The following is a 20501-nucleotide window of genomic DNA, read 5'->3' on the forward strand; positions in this document are numbered from 1 at the left end:
ACATAAAGTACATTGTCATTTGTTGTTATCATGGAGTGTTGTTATTATTTAGGGTGGTTGTACTTAGTGTTGCTATTATTTAGGGAAGCGGTGACATCTGTGTGATATTATTTCAGCAGTCTACTGCGTGATAGTTTTACCTGACATACTACCATCATGGCTAGTGGTTTTAATTCTCTCAAAAACCCCACGGGATAAATATGGGAGGTGTTCAAGTTCTGGTTAACGGATGACGAAACTGGGGCACCTCGGTGGCTCAGTCGGTTAAGCGTCAAACTCTTGATTTCGGCTCAGGTCATGATCTCATGGTTCGTGGGTTCCAGCACAGAGCCTGCTTGGGGATCTCTCTCTCCCCCTTTCTCTCTGCCCCTCCTCCACTAGCTGTCTCTCTCTCTCTCTCTTAAAATAAATGAACATTAAACAAATTTTTAAATAAAACAGATGAGAAAACTGAGGCTCAAGTTCACATAATCTGTACGTGGCAAGGGTCAGATGTGAGCCCAGAGAACTCTCTTCATCGGCCGGATCATCCATCTCCACTCTGCTGCTCCTTATAGTCCCCTCCCAGACGTCTCAGTCCCCCAACCGAGCCTAAGGCCGTCCCTAAAGCCTCCCTGGGTGGGAGACTGCCTCTTCCTGGGAGTTTCCGACAGATTCCGTGAGACTCTTCGTAACAACTTGATGAGAGGTTGCAAGGATGATTTACCCTTGGCCGTGGGCTGATGTTAGAGTGACTTGACTTGCTCTGCACCTGGGAGCACACCTGGAGCTGGCTGGCCAGAGGGAGGGTCCCACTGGGAGCGTGGGATGGAGCTGCGTGGGCCACGTCACTGAGGCCCGAGCCCAGCCGAGCTTGGACCGCCTGATCACAGCCGAGGTAGAACACGAACCACAGGTCTGTGCGTGGGGTGTCAGAGGGGACCTCTCTCTGGGGACGTCCAGCTGCTTCAGACCAGGAGATGCTTCAGATCTGGAGCACCTTCCTCCGTGTTGCACAGGTGAGGACGGCACTTCCTGCTCAAGCTCTTGGAGAAGGGAATGAAACAGGTCTTCCCAATCCAGCCTCAACTTCCACCCCAGCCTCCTCTCCCTCCATGCCTCCTGCGGGCCAGCAGACCCAGCCTCCCGCCCATCTCTTCTCGTCCAACATCAGGCTTCTCAAGGCTCTTCAAGGCTCTGACAGCACCCGAAGTTCTCTCCATCTCCCCACTCTGCCTCCTGGGTAGCTTCTACTCACCCTGCAAGCCTCAATTTAAACATCACTTCCCCAAAGTAACTTTTCCCCAAAGTAATTGTCTCCTCGGCACCCTGGCTCATAGCATCCTGTACTTTCCCATCATACATTTATCACAGTTATGATCATACACAGGCACTCTTTGTGCCATTATTTGTGTCACAGCCGCCCCTCCGCCCCTGGACTGTGAGTTGCATGGGGCCCCTGGGGCCCCTCTGCCTGGTACGTAGCAAGGCTCAATAAATATTACATGAAAGTATTAAATATTAAACGCTACTACATGCAAATGCTTTGGACAGTGGAAAGTTGCTTTGCAAATGAGTTTTCATCTTGATTTTATTGCTATCCACGGGGCAACCAAACCGTGAAAGAGCTGTGTGCGGCAGCTGAGGCTTCCAGAAGAGACCAGGCAAAATAGTTCCTAAGGAGACGTCTCAGCGGTGCGATCTTTCGGTGTGGCCATTCTTAAAGCAGGGCGGTAGGCCAGTGAGCCTGAGGAGGCAGCCTGCACCCAGTCTCATAAACAATCCGCGTTTCGCATCCTGAGTTTGTCAGTGATGATCTGGAAGCTGGGAAAAGAAGAAAAGGGGCTGAACACCCAGGGGGAATGATGCGCCATCACTCTCTGGGTTTATTTTTGCTGAAGCTAGGCTGTTCCCACCTTGTTAACGACGCCCTGCCTTCGGTGGTGCCCCGAGGGAACATGCGCGCGCCAGGATTCTGCCGGAAAATCCCTTCTCTGGTCCCACTTTCTGTCAGTTGTGCTGGACGCTCTCCAACACTCCCACTAAATCTCCTCTCTGTCTGCACACCTCTGCTCAGCTGCCCTGACCTCCTGCCTCTGCGCCTTTGCCGCGGATCCAGGGTGCTGCCGCATGGTAGCCTGTCTCCAGAGTTTGTGTCATTCCATATGAACGCGCTGCTCGTGTCCTGGGCAGCTGACCATGTTTGCGCCCGCAGGTCCCACTCCGGGGGCATGTGCATGTAGGGTTCACTTCTGCCAGGCACCTCTTGTATTTTCCACTCTTGAGCCCCTAGCCCCCTTCCCGCTCCCGTCTATTCATTGAGCCATCACCTGTTTGCTTAGCCCCTGCTGCAGGTCAGACACTGAAGGTTGTGCGGGGTGGGGGGAGCGGTGCATAAGGCAGACCCAGCCACGGTGCTTTTGCACATGGGACTCCCGTCCAGTAGGAAGGAAGCTGCACAGGATTCATGGAGGCGTATGCATTGTGCTTTATGAGCTCAGAGAAGGAAAAGTTCACCTCAAAGGTGGCAGGTGACATTTGGGCTTGGGTAGGGTTGTTCTAGGAACGCAATGAGGATCGTGTCATCAGCAGACAGGGCCGCACCTGCCTGGGCTGAGGTGACTCAGGGATGATCACCCCAATCCGCAGTTGTGGGGAGAGCAGCTGGACAGAAGTGGGAAAGCAGATACGGGTCTGATGGGAAGCTGTGCCCGGTGCTTGGGTTTAATCTCTGGGCAGTGGAGAGCTGTTAAAAAGATTTTTTTTTTAATCAGGAGATGGAAACGATCAGGTGTATTTTAGAAATATTGGAAGCAGAAGGAGGATGGATTGGAGGGGTACAGGAAGTGGCAGGGAGAGCATCTGGGAGCTGCGGGATCTTCACTCATTTGTTGGCTCCGAGCGTACTCCTTGAGGGGGGCCACGGTGTTCTCCGCCCGCAGGGAAACCCTAGGGAAAGGTCCTCGCGCCCTGCCCCCACTGGGGGGCGGGGGCCACAGCTAGAGACGGCAGGGTGCAGGCTGTTAACACAGCGGGACATCCAGAACCTACACTAAGGCTGTGCAGATGAAGAAAGGGAGGCAGATAGTAATATTTCTCAGGCACGGTCTTACTTCCCTCCCTTATCATCACCTTCACCCAGTCACGGCCCTCACTGCGCTTCTCCCGGGAGGTGGCCTCCCCACGAAGCCTTGGAAGTGGGTGGAAAGAGAAGGAGCACATCCAGGTTGAGAGAGCATCCTGAACACAGGCACAGGGGGGGTTGGGTTTCCAGGCCATAGTCCCAACCACTGTCTCCAATAGCTCAGCAGAAGAAATCAGAGCAGATCTTTGGTCCTCCGAGCCTGGGTGAGCTCGGCGTTGAAGCTGGCACTGTGTGCCTTTCCTCAGTTGTGTCAGAGAGAGACAGAACACATTGATCCACTAGTCAAAGAGATCACTATCAAAGTCAGCCTTTTCTGCTTTTAGTTTTGTTTCAAAGAAGTATGCTTGCCTTATAAAACTATGCAGAGGGTAGGGTGTCGGGGCGGGGGGCTAGGCATTGGCCTGAGACCCTCCACTTTGGTTCCGGGCGACCAGGACTCATGCAGGATCACTTGACTCAATCCTGATGAGATCCCGAATTGTATTTCTCTGCAGGCTTGCTGAGGCCAGGCCTCTTGAGCAGATTCCTAGTCTGCCTCCATTGGGGGTTCTAATTTGCAATTAAGGCGGTGGAAACAGATCCAGGACTAAAGCCAGTTTACATGGCTACTTGAAAAAAGGAGATGATTTTGTCATTGGTAAAATAAAGCTTTGCTTTAAGAGCAACCTTCTTCCCATCCAGAAGGTTCTCACTGGAAGGCAGGTAGGGGTTGTGTCCCTCCCACCACCCTCGGTGAGCAGTAGCCTCACTGAGTTTGCTGCAGGTGAGAGGGACCGAGTGAGACAGCTTCTCCGGCCTACATTGCCTGGGTCCTGCCACCTCTCCTTACGAGCTAGACTTCACCTTTTCCTTCAGGTTCCAGAGAGCAGCTCTGCCCACGATGAATATCCAGTCAACTGCCTTACGTCTCCATTGAGCCCCAGTTTGCCTTGGCCCTCAACAGTGGGATGAAGGCAATATGTATCGAGCGGCCTTCCTCCTAGAAGGTGGCTTGAGGCTGGGTCTACTTACAAGCCAGGTGGGGGCTGAGACCCTCTCCAGGCAGCCCCCCTGCCCAGACCCATTGACTGCCCTCTCGTTCCCGGCACACGACAGCAAGAGGACAGAGCTTGTTTTGTGCTATTTCTTTTTAAAACCCAGTGAATCCTAAACCTCATTTGTCTGGCGTGTGGCAGGGGAAGGGAGAAGCAAAGGAATGCTTTGCTGCGTCACCGTCCAGCCCGTTGCTGACCATGCACTCGTGCTGCGTCAGCTGCGATGCCAGCCCTGATCCGGGTTTCCAGCTGACTACACCGTGCAGGTAAAATCCAGTTCCCGCCCCAGGACGGCCTGTACCTGGGAGCACTGTGGAACTCTTGGCTGCCGACCAGGATTACGTTTGTCCAGCCAATGCGCTGTGTTGTGTTGGTCATGCTGCTGCTGTTGTCAAGGTTGCTGCCTATTCTGCACTGAGGACTTTATCGATGTGTCCAAGGCTCCCAGGCACTGAGGGTGTCTGCGTGCCACATGCTAACCGCAGCCACGAAGAAGGCAGGCAGGCAGCCGTGTCTGGGAGTGGAGATGGGCTCCCTCTCTCTTCCCTTTCCTCCCCTTGCTCTCTCTTCATTCCTCCTCCCTGACCTCCTTCTCTGTCTCTCTCCCCAGTTCCTCCTCCTCACCCTGCTCCCCCAACGAAGGCCCACACTGTGCCTTGAAACATCAGGGTTCTGAGTGCTTGGTTTCCCACTGGCGTGTGTGAGCGTATGAGTGTCCACATGCCCGTGATTACTCGCTGTCTTGGTTGGTTATACCTGCATGGGCAGAGGCGTCTCTGGCTCCTGGCCTTATGGGGGCACAGGCGTCCTCAGACTAAAGTGAACTGGAACTTTCCTTCTACATCAAACACCGGCTCACTGCCACACAGGCCAGGCACTATGCTAGGCCCCAGCCAGCCCTGCGCCTCCTCGGTGGGGACAGGGATCAACTCAGCATCCTCTCCTTCTTCCGCCCTCTGGGGCAGCCTGGCTCCCTGCTCCGCTGTCAGCGAAGGGAGGGGACTCCAGTTTGGAGAGCTGACAGCTGCTGCCACGTGGTCCATATGTGACATTTCCCCCTGATACACAATAATTACTCAAGTTGAGGAGGAAAAGCTGCTACTTCACAGCTCGCCATTCCTCGCCACGCATAGCTCTTTGCCAGCTGGGTCAGGATCCCCTTCCTCATTTGAGGGAGGGAGGTCCAAAAATCCTCCACAAGGTCATCCTGAGGCCCAAGAAATGCCTGGAAGGACCTGCTCCCCAAACCTGCAGCCTGGGCACTCTACAATGCCTGGTTCCTGCCTCTCGGACTGACCTTGGAAGAGTCATTTCCCTTTTCTTGGCCTCAGTTTCCTCATCCGGCAGGGGTGGGAGCATTGGTTCCCACTGCAATTTGTATGGACCAACCTGGCACTGATCTACACTCTAAGTCAAGGATGGTCACCTTTCTCACATGAAGTCCAGACTAGCTAACAGCTGTCACCATCAGTTGGTGGGAAACCCAGTGTCACCATCAGGGCTCCTGTTCTTTGCCTTTTTTATTTAAGAATGCCAGGTGGGGGGAGGGGGGGGCGGTTCCTTGGTCCCCGCTCACCTCTGTGCTTCCTCCTCGTCTGTTGCCTCTATTGCTTTCTTTTCCACCCTTCCTGCTCTTCCAGACAGTGGAGCCATCTGCCTTCTTCTCCAGGGAGCTCATAATTTGAAGGCTGATCACTACATTATCTCCCCTTTCCATGTCCAATGGGGTTTGATGGCCTCCCATGGGGCCCCGACCATCAAGACACGAGAGGCTTTTGTGTGTGTGGAATCCTTTACAGGCTGGCGGGGGACTCACTGTTCCTCAGTGACTAGTGACACTCCCTGGCGTCCCTCCTAGAGCAAGCACCCAATAGCACATGTTTGCTCTCCGGTAGGTCCTCTTCCTACAATGGGATCTCCGTGGCATGTGGTTCTGACTCTGAGGGTCTGATCACCTTTCAGTGAAGGAGGTATTCACAAGGAGAGCAGAAGAGAGGGCGGTGGGCACATGGCAACAGAGTTCAGTAAGTTAGAATAGAGGGAACGGCGTTGCCATGATGGACTTGGTGAGCCACTTGGTGAGTGTCTTAGTTCAGGCGGCTGTACCATAGACTGGGTGGCTCATAAAGAACAGAAATTGATTTCTCATGGTTCTAGAGGCTAGTAGTCCAAGATCAGGGTGCCAGCATGGTGTCTGATAAGGACTCTCTTCAGAGTTGCAGACCACCGACTTCTCATCGTGTCCTCACATGGCAGAAGGGACCAGAGAGCTCTCTGAGGTCTCTTTTTATAAGGGCACTAGTACAATTCATGAGGGCACCATGCTCATGATACAGTCACCTCCTCAAGGCCCCCCCCTCCTAATACCATTACATTGGGAATGAGGATTTCAACATACGGATTGGCAGGGGGGCTTGGGAGCATATTGGCAGGGGAGCATATATTCAGTCCATTTATGCGATTCATCGTAGGTTCATTGCTAGACACTTCGTTCTGGGCTGGATGTTGCAGTGTATGCTGGTTCATAAGAGAAGATAGGGATAATTTAGTTCTAAAGCTCCCCCCTGCCTGCGCCTCGCAAAACAACAATAGCAACAACATCAACAAACAAGACTTAAAACATACGTGGGGCACCTGCGTGGCTCAGTTGGTTAAGTGTCTGGCTCTTGATTTCGGTTCGGGTCATGATCTCATGGTTTATAAGATCGAGCCCCGTGTTGGACTCTGCACTGATGGCATGGAGCCTGCTTGGGATTCTCTCTCTCCCTCTCTCTCTCTGTTTCCCTCTCTCGTTCTCTCTCTCCCTCTGTCTCTCTCAATATCAATAAAAACTTTAAAAAGACTTAAAATGCACATGCAAAAGCTAGTGGGCTAATATCTCTTCCCACATAGAGGCCACTCACTGTTGGAAGAATGGAGGTACAAGCCCAAGGGATGAGAAAAGGCAACGTCTCTGACCCCTCCCCCTCCGAACCCAGCTAAGGTCACTATGGAAGTTGCTTATTTTAGTGTACGTGGGTTATGGTCGTGACTTACGTCTAATTTGTGCTTTCTGCTTTCGAAAGTGTGTTTGTATCACCAGCCTCGTTTGTTCTTATCCCCATGAGGAAGTGGGGCAGTGTGGTTATTCCCACCTCACAGATTTGAAACTCCTCCTGGTTTGCTCCCAGGCAGCCGTGGGACTAGAACTCAAGTTTCCTGGCCCCCAGCCCATGACTTTCCTTCTCAGCTGTGACAGCCCCATGTGGTCCAGGGATTACTGTTGTCACCTGAGTTGTCAAAACACCACTTCTGTCCCTTATGAACAGGGAGAAGCAATCGCTAGGAGAGGGAACTCTTTTCTGCTCTGCAAATGATTTCTTTGTACCTCTGAGCACAAGCCCTGTAAATGATTAGCCTCCCTGGGAATAGCAGGAGGTAGCTGAGTGCACACATTCGTTGGCTATTGGGCCACGTGACTGGGTCAGAAGTGGGGCTTGGGAAGCGAAGTCAAAAACCCTTCCCTCTTGGGAAGCGAAGTCAAAATGTAAAGGGACTGAATGCAGGATTCGAATTGGACAAGACTTGTGAAATTCTCATGTCTGTTTAGCGTCTCTCATGGGGAGGAAGGAAGTGAGTATTACAAATCTGAATTTATAAACGCCGGTCTAGAGTATGAGACTTCTCTGGAGAAGTTATTGAGTAGGTTAGGAGTTAGGCACTGGGACTGTAGTGATGTAGAGGATGGAGACCCTGCCCTCACCAAGCTTCCAGTCAAACACGGAAGACAAGCAATTAAAGCAGAAACAGAAAGGAAGAAAAGTGACATGAAGAGGGCACAAGGGGACACAGCCTGACAGGTAAGCTAGTCTGGGGAGGGAAAAGAGCATCAGGGAAGGTTTCCTGGCTGAAGGGGCATTTAAGCTTAGACCCAAAAGATGAGTAAGAATTAGCCAGGGGAAGAGGACAGGGACCAAGGTCAAGCAATGGCAGTGTGAGGTCAGAGAGAGCCATGCTGTGGATGCCTATAGGCTCTGCTCTGAAGGTCAGCTCCAGGCCATTAGCAGAGGCTCTCGGGGATGCTGGTTTTCCTGGCTCATCAGGACAGAGTCACTGATTATCAGCATCTGCCATGGGTGCAAAATGCGTTGATAGTAATATATGAGATATATTTCCATATTTTCCATTTCTGGTCTAAAAGCAACATAACTTAATGCTGTGTCCTTTAGCTACAGACCAGGGATCTTTCAACATCCCTGCCATAGGCTGACCCTGCAGGTAGGGAGTAAGTAGTCCCATGGATGGTAGGACACGTGGGGTCTGAACAATGCGCTCCAGCAACTTTGTGCTTTCCCACGACAGCTTATTAAATCTTGCCTCACAGAGAGCGATCTCCAGATTCGGGGAAGGCACAGTGGCCTGCAGGCCCCGTGCAGTGGGTGCTAAGTCAAATGCAGAAGAAATTAAAGATGCAGACTCTACTTTTGAGAAGCTTAGCCCCTGGCTGGGATCTCTGCCCTTCAGAACAGTCCAAACAAAGCAAGCCCCAAATGGGGCCTCACCGTATTTCGCCACGGATGTTAGAAGTGTCCTGATTTCGATTTTGAAAGACGTCTTCAGCTATCCCAGGTCTCTTTCCTTAAAAAAAAAAAAAAAAAAAAAAAAAAAAAAAAAAAAAAAAAAAAAAAGAACAGATAAGAAATTTCCCCTTGAATCTACAAAGTTCAAGTGTAGGAGTCGTCTAAAATCAGGATTAAACAGTGGCCCACACACACTCGTGACCCATCCTGGAGTCAGACTCACAGCCTCAAGCCTGGACAGGTCCAGCCTGTGCAGCCAGTGGCGACCAGCACCCTCAGGTCACACGCAGGGACCCACACTGCTCCCCTCCCCAGCTTTGCGTCGACGTGGGCTTGGCACTCCGGGCGAGGCTGCCAGAATTTCTCTCCGTGCTCTGTCAGTATCGTTGGGAAGCCCGGAAAGTCTTTGTTCTCCCTGGCTGGTTATGTAATTTTCAAGAGAAAAGGCAGAGTGAAGACTGAACTGAAGGCTCCTGGCCTTTGCGTTTGGGGGAGGAAGTAACAACCCCAAGGTCTGATGATCCCTCTGCTAATGTCGTTCTCCTAGCCTTCGGTGAGCTGTCCTCTTGCTCCCTCTCAGAGGGATGAAGACAAAAGAGGTTCCTCTCCTGTGTCTTACCGGCATGATCTCCAGGAAACCGTATAAGGGAAAGGAGCCGGGGTGGTGGCATCACCGCCTTGCAGGAACATTAAGACATTTGCATATCCCGGGGGAGGGTGCTCACTGGGGCCTGGCTCCCCTGCTCGAGACATATTTACAGGAATGCTTTTGGCTTGGCTGGGCTGTGTGTGAAGGGGCACCCCGGGACCTCGGTGGGTGGTGGTGCCGGGCATGGGAGAGGTCCGGGCACAGGAAATGCAGGCTGAGTTGGCATCACGGGCCGCAACATTTGCAGCATCTGCCTGCCCACGCACCTGGGTTTCCACGAAGAGGAAAGGCCTCCCGGGTCACTTGCCACGAACTCCTCCAGCTGGCTCACCTCCTGGGTGGAGGGAGTGGTACTTCATGTCAAAACCCGCAAGTGCAAAAGAGTTCTTGCTCCTGATTCCTGGGAGCATCACAGCTGCCGCCCAGGGCAAGACTGTCTCAGTCCCTAAGATCAAAGTTAGCGATAACATGGTGCTAACTGCCTCAGGACCAGCCCTCCCTTCCTAGGTGAGGAAACAAACACCTTCTGGTCACTATGCTCTTCCACACAGGGCCTGTGTGGCATCTGTGCTTGAACCCCCACCTTTCCCCCCCATTCACCCTGGAGGGATTCAAAATGTCACCAACACTTACTGCAAACATGTAGTCATTCCTATGTCAACTGGCATTTATTTCTTGAGTCCCTACCGTATGCCAGACACAAGACGAGACCCTGGGGCTATATCAATGAAAAAAGAGATGTGAAGATTCCACCTCCGCCCCCTGAGGCCCTGTCTGGCTCTGGAATATGATGAGATCCAAGCCAGCTAAGACCCAGGACCCCTGGCCCAAGAATTCTCAAAGTCTCCAGCCCACTTTGCCTCTTCTCCAACTTGGAAATGTCAGGAACTGCAGATCTCCAAGTTTCTCCTCTAGATCAGTGATCTTTTGCTATATAACAAACACCCTAAAATTTAGCTGCTTAAACATTTATCCTCACACAGTTTCTGTGGTCAGGAAATTGGGCCCAGCTTAGCCGGGTGCTTGCGACATAAGATCTCTCACGAGGTGTCATCAGGCTGTGGTCAGGGCTCTAGGCTTCTCATGGCTCACCTCAGGGAAGGTCTGCTTCCAAGCTTGCTCCCGTGGTGGCCAGCAGACCTCAGAAGGTCCCCTTGCAAGAACTCTTGTGGATGTCCCCCCCACCAATGGCTGCCTTAGGACATGGCCACTGGCTTCCCTGAGAGTGATCACCCCAGATGGAAGCCACAGTCTTTTTATAACTCTATCTCAGAATTGACCTCTCATTACTTCTGCCATACTGTTTCTTAAAAGCGAGTCCAGATGCTCCTAAGTCCAGCATGCTCCTCAGAGGAGAGGATTACACAGGGCTTGAAGCCATTCAGGTGGAGATCATTGGCAGCCATCTTAGAAGCTGCCTTCCACGTCCTCCAAGAGGCTTCACTGGCTGATCAGTCCTCAGTCGGCCTCATCCCGATCCTGCACTTGCTGTGGGAATCACAAAGTTAGTCCCTGAGTGTTCTTCATTGTTTCTGTAATTGTTATTGCGGTGGTTCCTCTCTCTCAATGGGACTGTACGCTCCTTGAGGTCAGGAGCTGGGTTCTGCATCTGTCTCCCACCCAACCAACCATGTGCCTGGCAAGTTACTATCCGATAATTTCAACTTCGAGTTAAAGAAAAAAAAAAAGGCAATAAAAATAAATTAAACAACAGTAGAACTTAACAACCTCACTTGGCAAAAAAGCTGGAAGCATTTCCAGGTTTGGCTCAGCTACTTGGCCACGTCAGCAACGCTCCCGGCTCGTGTGCCAGCTCTCCTATGCTGGCCTTTGTCCCCAGGCTTGTTTCCACGTGGTCTCAAAATGGCTGCTATAGCACCAACATCACTCTCTCCCACAACTGCATCCAGAGATGGGAGTGGTGTTTCTTCTTCTCAGGAAGGAAAACTTGTCCTCAGCACCTACCCCCCTTGGCAGACTTTCCTTTAATACTTACTATGCGGAACTGGATCATATGACCGCCCCTAAGCCAACTGCTGCCAAAGGGACCTGGGTTACCATGATTTTGACTCAACAGCGATGGGTATAGGATACTCCATTGCCCTGTGGGGTGTTGGAAATGTGCGAGGCTGTCACAGGAGCCAGAAATGCTGTCGGGATTTAGTGGGTGGAGACCAAGGTCGCTAAACTTTTGACACCAGTGGATCATACAGCTCCACAAAACAAATAAGTCTTCTGCTCAAACGCCAGTACTGTTACTGCTGGAAACGGTGGCGTTAGCCCATGGTTCTCAGCTGGGAGTGGTTGTGTGCCTGCCCCTCCGGTGACAGTTTGAATGTTTAAAGACATTTTGGTTGTCACGACTCGGGGGTGCTCTGACATCTAGTGGGTAGAAGGCGGGGTGCTGCCGAACATCCCGTAGTGCGTGGGTCACCCCACTGCTAAGAAGGACCTGGTTTGCGGTGTCAATCATGCTGAGGCCGAGAAACCCTGGTTTAGAACGATCCTGCGTCATCCCTCGGTTGGGCTCAGCTGCCTAATGACTGACCCAGACCTGCTTTCTGTCCATTCGGAGGAAGTGGGAATGGTTCCCGGGTAGGCGGCCAGTGTCAGCCCCAGGACCTGGTGAATCAGGAAGCTGGGAGGACGCTCAGCTCAGTTCAAGTCGAGGATGGCCAGTCTCTGCAGCCCGGGCTCTGGCTTGTCTGAGGCTTACGTTAGCCAAGAGGTCAAGGACCAGTTGGAAGGCAGGGTTATGGTTGTTTAAACTTGTCGTGTTTTTGTTTTTGTTTTTGTTTTTTCTCAACTCTTAAACTCGTCTTAATGTTCTATTTCTCACTTTCTGTTTCCATAAAGCAGGCTATGAGCCATGGCCTCCACGTTGGGGCTGAACACAGGCTGAAAAGGTGGCTGCCTCTTGATTTAATTTGAAAAGTACCAGAAGGTGTGCATATCCCCAAATTTGCCCTTCTCTAGGCCCGGGCAGTCACCCTGGGCCTAGGTGGTTCGTGGTGAGAATCACTCCCTTGGGCTCAGATCAGGGGCTGCGGTGCTGAGAAGCGTGGCCTTTGAGTTATCGCCTGCTAGTGGTGTAATTTTGGGCAAGTTACTTCCTTCGGGGGCTTCATGGGAGCGTGACACAAACCTCACAGGGTTGTGGTGAGACCCAACTGAAATCCTCAGGCACGGCTCCTGGCCCATGGTGACCCCATGGTGACCCTCAGTCACTGTAGCTACCCTGTCTCCATCAGGTCGCCTTCGCCACCTCTCCAGAAAGCCTCTGAAGGTGCAAGTGGGTGTGTAGGGGTGAGGCACGTCAACAGTAGCCTGAAAAGTACCAGAGTCAGAAATAGAAGGGGCCCTGAGGTCATGAAACCTGCAAATGACCTTAACTATGCCCAGGGTGGGGGCCGAAGCCCAGAATAACTCCCTCGGAGGGCAGGCTTGGGGTAGTGCCACCATGAGGGGCAACAGGAGGACTGAGTCCAAGGACGGAGGAGACCATGCAGGAGGAGCCGGAAAGGTCCGGGCTGTGGCACACTTTGGTGTCTCCTTAGGAAGAACCTAGAGGATGTTCCTACACAGTCAAGAGCAGGGGTTGACAGACTGTGGCCCCCTAACCAAATTGAGTCTCCCACCTGTTTTTGTAAATAAAATGTTTTTGAAATGCAGCCATGCCCTTTGTTTGGGCGTTATCTATGGCTGCTTCCGTGCTGCAAGGCAGGGTTGAGTAGTTGCAACAGAGACGGTATGTTCTGCAAAGCCTTAGACATTTATTCCCTGGCCCTTTATAGAAAAAATTTGCTGATCTCTGGTCTAGAGGATTTTATTCACATGGACTATAGCGATTAAGGTCACGAACCTTAGAGTCAGACAGACTTGACTATAATGTGAATGATGCCGCCTAGAATTGTGCAGTGTGCAGCCTGTTCAACTGTAAACATCAGCCCTGCCTGAGAAGGCTCTCCTGCAGGTTTTTGGATGCTCAAGAGAGAGAAGAACGCACTGTCCGTGAAATATCAGCACCTCCTTGGGGGCCACAGTTCCTGCTGAAAGTCAACAGCAGCATGCGGTTTGGGAGGATCTGAGCAGGCAGGGTTGAGTCTAAATTTAGAATTTCCAAAGCTGCTTTGTAAACGAGCTCCCCAGGAAACCCAGCAAGGGACAGTTGGCACACACCATCTCATTTCTGGTTTGTCTCCACGTGTTAAAAGGCTGGATGCGTGAGAGGATCATTAATTGGCCCCAACTAAAGTATTGCAAGAGAGTCCGTGGGAAATCAGTGGAGAAATGAAGGTCCATTGCTAGGAGCCTAGGGGTAGGTGTTTCTACTCCTGCGTTTTATTATAACATTCACCGTGAATCATGGGAGCCAGGCTACCCTTGCAGGAGTTGCATGCATTCTTCTTGCTCATTGTCATTTGAGCACAACTGAACCCATGACCTGTCCTTCCTTCAAGGTGAATGCCAACTGCCTGGTTTGAAATCGCACCTGATTCAGAGTAGCTCTGAGCCACCAAGTTCAAATGGAGGATGGCTGTGCTTCGCCCTGAGAAGTTGCCATACTGTTGTCTCTGCAACGGTGGGCATGTCCAGATTCTGGGTCTGCCCCTCTCCAGGGCCGATGCGCTCACGCCCCCTGGCGTGTCATGCAAACAATGAACCGCTAAAGCCAAGACATCTTAGGTAATAGGTGTTTTGCAATCAGTCCACCTGTGGAGAAAAGCAAAAGGTTTACAGTGGAAATTTTAGAGGAATTATAGAAAGAAAATTAGAAAGCGAAGAGGGCTGAGAAGGGATGAGTAACAGTCAACTCACACGGGAACAGAGAAACGGCTGCCTGGAATTCTCAGAGGCAGCCTCTGAGCAGCAGGTGACACCGAGAAGGTTGAAGTTAAGAAATCTGATGTGTCTGAGTGGTTGGGGCGTGTGAGAAAAGCCCTCTTGAACAAGTTGTATTGCACCAGCAGAGTTAGGGAGGAGAGGCTGATCATCTAGGAAATGTGGGCAGGACAACTGTGTAGACATAATGAATGTTCCTCAGCATTGGACGAATGTACGTCCAAGCCATTTAGTTTCCTTTTTGTTTTTTAAACTTGCTTTTAAGTGTATTTTTTTATTTTGAAAGAGAGAGTGAGCAGGGGAGGGGCAAAGAGAGAGGAAGAGAGAGAATCTCGAGCAGGCTCCACACCGTCAGCACAGAGCCCGACGGAGGGCTTGATCCCATGAACCACGAGATCATGACGTGGGCCGAGTTGGACGCTCAACTGACTGGGCCACCCAGGTGCCCCCAAGTCAGATAGTTTCTGAGTACTGCCTTGTGCCCTGGACTGGAGAAGCTTGAAGTCTAGTTGGGAGATGGACACATATAAGACGTTAAATAACAGCCCAGCTTAGTATGTGGTCAATGTCAAAGAAGGCATACACAAGAACACTGCAGGAGTTTAGGCAAGGAGAATGTCACCCGGGACACTTCCGGAATGGGAACTCTGGAGTGGAAGTGAGATGCCATCTGGGTTGGGTGGTGGGCAAGACTTCAGTGAGTGGGGAGGAAGCAGGAGAACATTTCAGGAGCTGGGAAGGTGGAAGGAATTGAAAGAGTGTACTTAGAGGCCCATGACGAAGGAAGAGTGGCTGGAAGCAAGTCTTCCCAAGGTGACACGGTACCTGCCCGCTGGAGCCAGCCGCGTGTCAGGGAGACCACTCACCCGCACCCACGCAGACACACACGCATGCACACGTGCATATGTTCAGGGGAGACAGCCCCTCCCTCACGTGAGGGGAAGAGGAAAGAGTTTTAAAAATAAATAAAGCACCTCTTAATTGTTCACAGATTATCTGCATTGCAGCTGATCTGGAACAAATCCTGCTCTCGCTTGCTGGTGATGTCATCTCCTCCTTGCTTAGGTGCTCGGTCCTGTCTGTTTACAACCCAGTGGGAGCTGGAAAGGGAAGAAGGCTTAAGCATCTCTTCTCATAAAGCAAAATATATAATTGCCTGCTTGCCGTGCCCTTGGGAATGAGACAGGCATGTGGGTAGACAGTGAAAGAAGCTCCGGTTTAGTTTGTTACGTGATGGGCAGCAAGAGCCAGAGGAGGATGGACTGGAGTGCTAGGGTGGTTCTTTTGTTCCCCTGAATTAGGTATCCCGGCGGACTTCACTAGCATGGGCCACAGAGTGTGGCTCAGAGGCTGGTCCCAGCACTGTCTCTAATTGGCGAGGGATGCTCAGAGTGAATGGTATTCATTTCTCAGTTCATCAAATGTGTTTTGCCCGTCTACACCAGAAACACTGAGCTGCTCTGAGCCCCGGTGCCCTCATCTGCAAAGTGAGGACTTGGGCCAGAATCATTATCTCTCAGTGGAGGTGCTGGCACCTGGGGGTGGGTGTCAGTTATTCACTGATGGAGCTGCTTGGCAAGGTGGTTAGGGTTCTGGCCCTGAGCGTTAAAGGCCAGTAATGACTCCTGGTCAGATGAACCAAGGAGGGCAGTACCATCCCCAGTTAAGGACCACTGGACTTGTTTGCTATGATCACTTCCCATTCTGAAATTCTATAAGACTGTGGTTATTTTGCTGCTGGGACCAATAAAAACATCCAGAGTAGGATTGGATTGGTGAAGATTTTGTCAAAACATTAGAATACTAGGTGCCTCTTATTCAAATGCAAGGAAATTTTTAACAAAGTCATCAATAGCTGGCCTCTCTTGAGCAATCACTGTGTTCCAGGCCCTTGGCAAATCTCTTTCATTAGAAGTCTTTAGAGGGGATCTGATGGTTTACTATTTCAGGTCATCTGTGTCCCCTTATTGTCCCCCTTGAGTTTACTGTTGTTTTGTTTCATTTAGCATTTGCAGAGTTGTGCAAAGTTCAGATATGAAAGCATCTCTACAGGGGGCCCTATAGTATGGTAAGAACTAGATTCACTCCTTTGTGCAGGGTACAGTGTCTGTTCTCTGACTGTCCATGGACTTAATAAACTTATAAAAGCTGCCAGTCCCTCGGAAGCCATAACATTGCCTTTACTCCAGAGGTCTGAATTTACATTGTCTTGCAGTTTTTTTCTCCCCATGTAGGCTCTATGCCTGTAATTTGAGTCAGCAGCCACCAGGGGGAAGTCATGATAGGATTTGAGCCATTGCTTTGAAGAGCTAGGTCCCCACCATCAAAGAGAATACAGTTCACCATGCCAGTCCTGGTGTCATGCTAAGAAGTCTGTGCCCTGCCTTGCTGGGCAGAGAATCCCTTTTTTAGGGTGGCAATAAAATTTCCTTGTTACTTGGTATGTGTGCTTTTGCCACCTCTGTGGAAAGCAAGAGATACACATGTAATTAAACATCAGCACGTGGCAAATTCCCTCAAAATATTCAAAGACATTTGCAAAAGAAGGAAGAAAAGGGGTCCAAGTACAAAAAAAAAAATTATCGATCCTTTATTTTTTGTCTCCAGTTAGTTACTTTTTATGATCATCACTCCCAGCAAGTGCTGATGTATGTGTTTGGAGAGCATAGCAAATTAATTTCTCCAAAGTCAGAGTGGATCATTCCCACCCACAATTGGTGTGTGTTAACCTTTGGGGAGCAGGCATTTACACAAAAGGTGCACCATTTGATGATCTTATCAAATCAATCCATCTTCTCTCTCTTCCAGGGGAGCGCTGCCCACAGCAGGAGGGCTGGCCGGGCAGTGCAAAGCCTGGAATCCCCTGAGCAAGCAGTGTTTCAGCTGGCTGGACAGATCAAATAACACTTGGGCTGGTTAACAAAGGACACGCAAGTGGGAAGGTGTTGGAAGCTGGAGTGTGGAAATTTACCCAACGCTATTTCTTTGACAGGAAAGGAGACATGGTCTGAAAGATGCCGCATTCCTGCAGCCTCTCTGAGTCCAGCAGAACAGAGTCTTGTTCACGGTGGCGTGGATGAGGGGGTGACAGAGGATGCTGCCCCCTCGGAAGCCTCTGGAGGATCCTGGCATGGCAGCTGAGTGCCCCTCGGATTTGGGACTTGAGGTGTAACTTGGTGTAGAGCTCAAGAAAGGTGGTTGGGTTCCTCCGGCTTTCTTCACCAGTGCTCACCAGCCTGATTTGGGCTATGAAACCTAGGAGGAGCTGGTAGAAAAGGGAGCTGGCGGAGGTAAAAGAAACCCCTAGAAGCCTCCAGAATCCATTGCCGGGATCCCTTCATACTGCTCAGGACACAATAGTTACCAAGCTGCCGGAGGCTGTGACAAAACTGAGCTTTGGACCATCGTAAAGGAACACAGCTCACTAACAGCTCTACATTTCAGCCAGAAGGAACCTCTTTCAACAAAAGATTCAAAGGGGTGCGTTTCTGCATTTTTTACCTTGAGGTCCATTATGGTAGAAAACTTTACATCCACATAGATGATGAGACTGGTTTTTCTTTCCAAGATGCTACGTTTTAAAAAAGCATGAGCCATTCTAAGCTTCGAGGAGAGTTCAGGGTACAGACGAGTTGGCAGACGGCCCTCCCAATGCAAGTTAAGAAAATCCTCTGAGCCTTCTCCTTCCATAGCTCAGCAAGCATGGACATATGCCACTCTTGTCTCCAGGGAGCCGGTGGCAGCGACATCAGCACGAGGAGAGGCATCCCTCGGCTTTGGGACTTGACAGAATGAGGTGTGCTGGGGAAGCCGCTACCCGGGACTTGGCCGATTTTGACCGCCCCTTCACCACGCGGGCAGACCCTGACCACTGAGCCAACAATGGCCGAGAAGGGCGACTGCATCGCCAGTGTCTATGGGTATGACCTTGGTGGGCGCTTCGTTGACTTCCAACCCCTGGGTTTTGGTGTCAATGGGCTGGTGCTGTCAGCTGTGGACAGCAGGGCCTGCCGGAAGGTGGCTGTGAAGAAGATCACCCTGAGTGACTCCCGCAGCATGAAGCATGCGCTCCGGGAGATCAAGATCATCCGGCGCCTGGACCATGACAACATCGTGAAGGTGTATGAGGTGCTGGGGCCCAAGGGCACTGACCTGCAGGGCGAGCTGTTCAAGTTCAGCGTGGCCTACATTGTCCAGGAGTACATGGAGACCGACCTGGCACGCCTGTTGGAGCAAGGCACGCTGACAGAGGAACACGCAAAGCTGTTCATGTACCAGCTGCTCCGAGGGCTCAAGTACATCCACTCCGCCAACGTGCTGCACAGGGACCTGAAGCCCGCCAACATCTTCATTAGCACGGAGGACCTCGTGCTCAAGATCGGGGATTTCGGGTTGGCGAGGATCGTTGACCAGCATTATTCACACAAGGTATGTCTGGCTGGAATGGCAGAAATGGGTGGTCCACAGAATCCTCCAGAGTGCTCACAGCTGTTCAGAAGGGTATTCCCAGCTCCGCTGGAATCAGGGGACTAGAGTCCGTACCTGGGAGGGGCTGGAGGGTGCCAGAAAGATCACTGGCCTGAACAGCAGTTGCTGGCCAAGCAGGGGCTGGGGCTGGTGGCCTGGTTCTCAGTCTTGGCTCTGCCCCATGGCCGTGACCAAGAATTCCTAGCTGCACAAGATAGGGTTGGACTAGATAATCTCTCCGATTTCTTCCAGCTCTAAACTCTATGGCTTCAAAACTGTGTGGTTGGTGAATTTGCCTCTAGCATCCTCTTATCCCTGCCATCCACCTAATACCACCTCTCCCTCCTGTCCGCTCAGGACTCCCACTGAGGCCCCTCACCATAGCAGCCTCGTGCTCCGGTTCAGCTTGCTTCCTCTTCGCACTCTGTGTCCCATTCTCTCTCTCCGTGGACAGAGGGCGCGAACAGTTTACCCGATAAACGAATCCTCAGTATACACTGTCTAGCTAATGGCTCAGCTCTCCTAGGTCCCATGATGCCCTGGCCCCTCGGGGCCATACTGAAGCTACAGGTGTCTAGACGGTCCTGAGACCCCACGTCTCCACCAGCCGCAGAGACATAGCTGACCCAGCCACACTGATGGAGATATCGACGACACTCATTCTCAAGGCCCCGGGCCTCTTCTTAACTAATCCACTGCTTCCTTCAGGAGCTGGGAGTCCTCTGAAGTTGTATTCCCCCTACCCCTGGTTCCTGCCGCTTTAGGGGAGCTGCTGAATACATGTCACAAGACATCCCTCAACAGAGCTGTGGGGTGGGTGTGATTACCAGCCTTCTGCCAGAAGCCTTGAACCATGAATTTTCATTAGAATGAAAACACTCCCTAGGATGTAGGTGTGCCATAAACTGTTATCAGCCAAGGGGCTGAGGTGGGTCACGGAAGGGGAGGGTAGCTCTGACCTGGAACGTGCTTCAGCTTTCTCCCTGAGGCCTCATTCCTCTGCTTTCCCTTGCCACCTTATTTGCTGGCAGCCAGAAGGTCACAGACTCCCAGAAAGGCACTGACCTGTCCTGTAGGTGCGGTGAGAGGGTGTTGGGGGGGGGGAGGGGCAGGGCTCCCTGTCCCACCCTCACCCTCTGGAACTTGGGATCCAGCCCAGATTTCAGACCCCGAATCAGCCCAGCTGGTTCTAGTTCCTCATTGTCACCTTAACCACGAACTTGCCCCCTGTCCCCTTTCCGGTGGCCAGGCCATCTGTCAAAACTGATAGCTGACTTTGTAGGCAAGAATATCCACGGTGAAAAACAAAATGAAACAAAGCCCTTCCTCATGCCCTTTGCTGTTTGTACCTTCGACTTGCTTCTAAGAAGCAATGACTCCAAACAATCAAACTGAAGGTTTTAACCTAAATCAATTCTTATTTGGTAAAAGGCCCATAGAATCCATGACACTTGTTTCTGGGATGTGCAAAACCACTTTCAGAATTGGAATAAACCAGTACCTTTGGGAGCAAAGCTAGGACCTTCCTAGATGAAAGGGTCTGATTAAGTGATGTATTCCAGGGAACATGCTCTGAACAGCACGCAAAAGACCTTCGCTAACGTCAGGGAAGGTGATTTGTGGGGGTGAAGATCTGCTGTAGTAACACTTGTTAGGTGCGGGGTGTGAGGAAGCAGGGAGGCAGGGGTCCAGGCTCCCTTCTGACACCTGCTGTCTAGGGACACGGACAGTCCCTTTTCCTCTGGGAGCCCTGGTTCCTCTGTTGTTGACGGGATGATAATATATGCCTTCCGCCCCACTGGCTTGTGGTTACAGATCCAAATACA

At 51.4% G+C, this 20501-nt stretch overlaps 1 protein-coding gene across 3 annotated transcripts in view; it reads left to right on the forward strand.

Moving 5' to 3' along the window:
- Window positions 1-20501, forward strand: part of MAPK4 (mitogen-activated protein kinase 4) — a 151651-nt gene that overhangs the window by 80797 nt on the left and 50353 nt on the right. For 2 of the 3 annotated variants that reach the window (XM_019815272.3, XM_045042290.1), the window contains exon 2: window positions 17017-18636. In XM_019815272.3, the coding sequence (XP_019670831.1) occupies window positions 18091-18636 (546 nt within the window). In that variant the 5' untranslated portion in view covers window positions 17017-18090. The remainder of the gene's footprint in view (window positions 1-17016; window positions 18637-20501) is intronic. The other variant, XM_011287991.4, reaches the window with a different exon arrangement.

The sequence above is a fragment of the Felis catus genome, chromosome D3 (genome assembly GCF_018350175.1).
Source record: "Felis catus isolate Fca126 chromosome D3, F.catus_Fca126_mat1.0, whole genome shotgun sequence".
NCBI lineage: Eukaryota > Metazoa > Chordata > Mammalia > Carnivora > Felidae > Felis > Felis catus.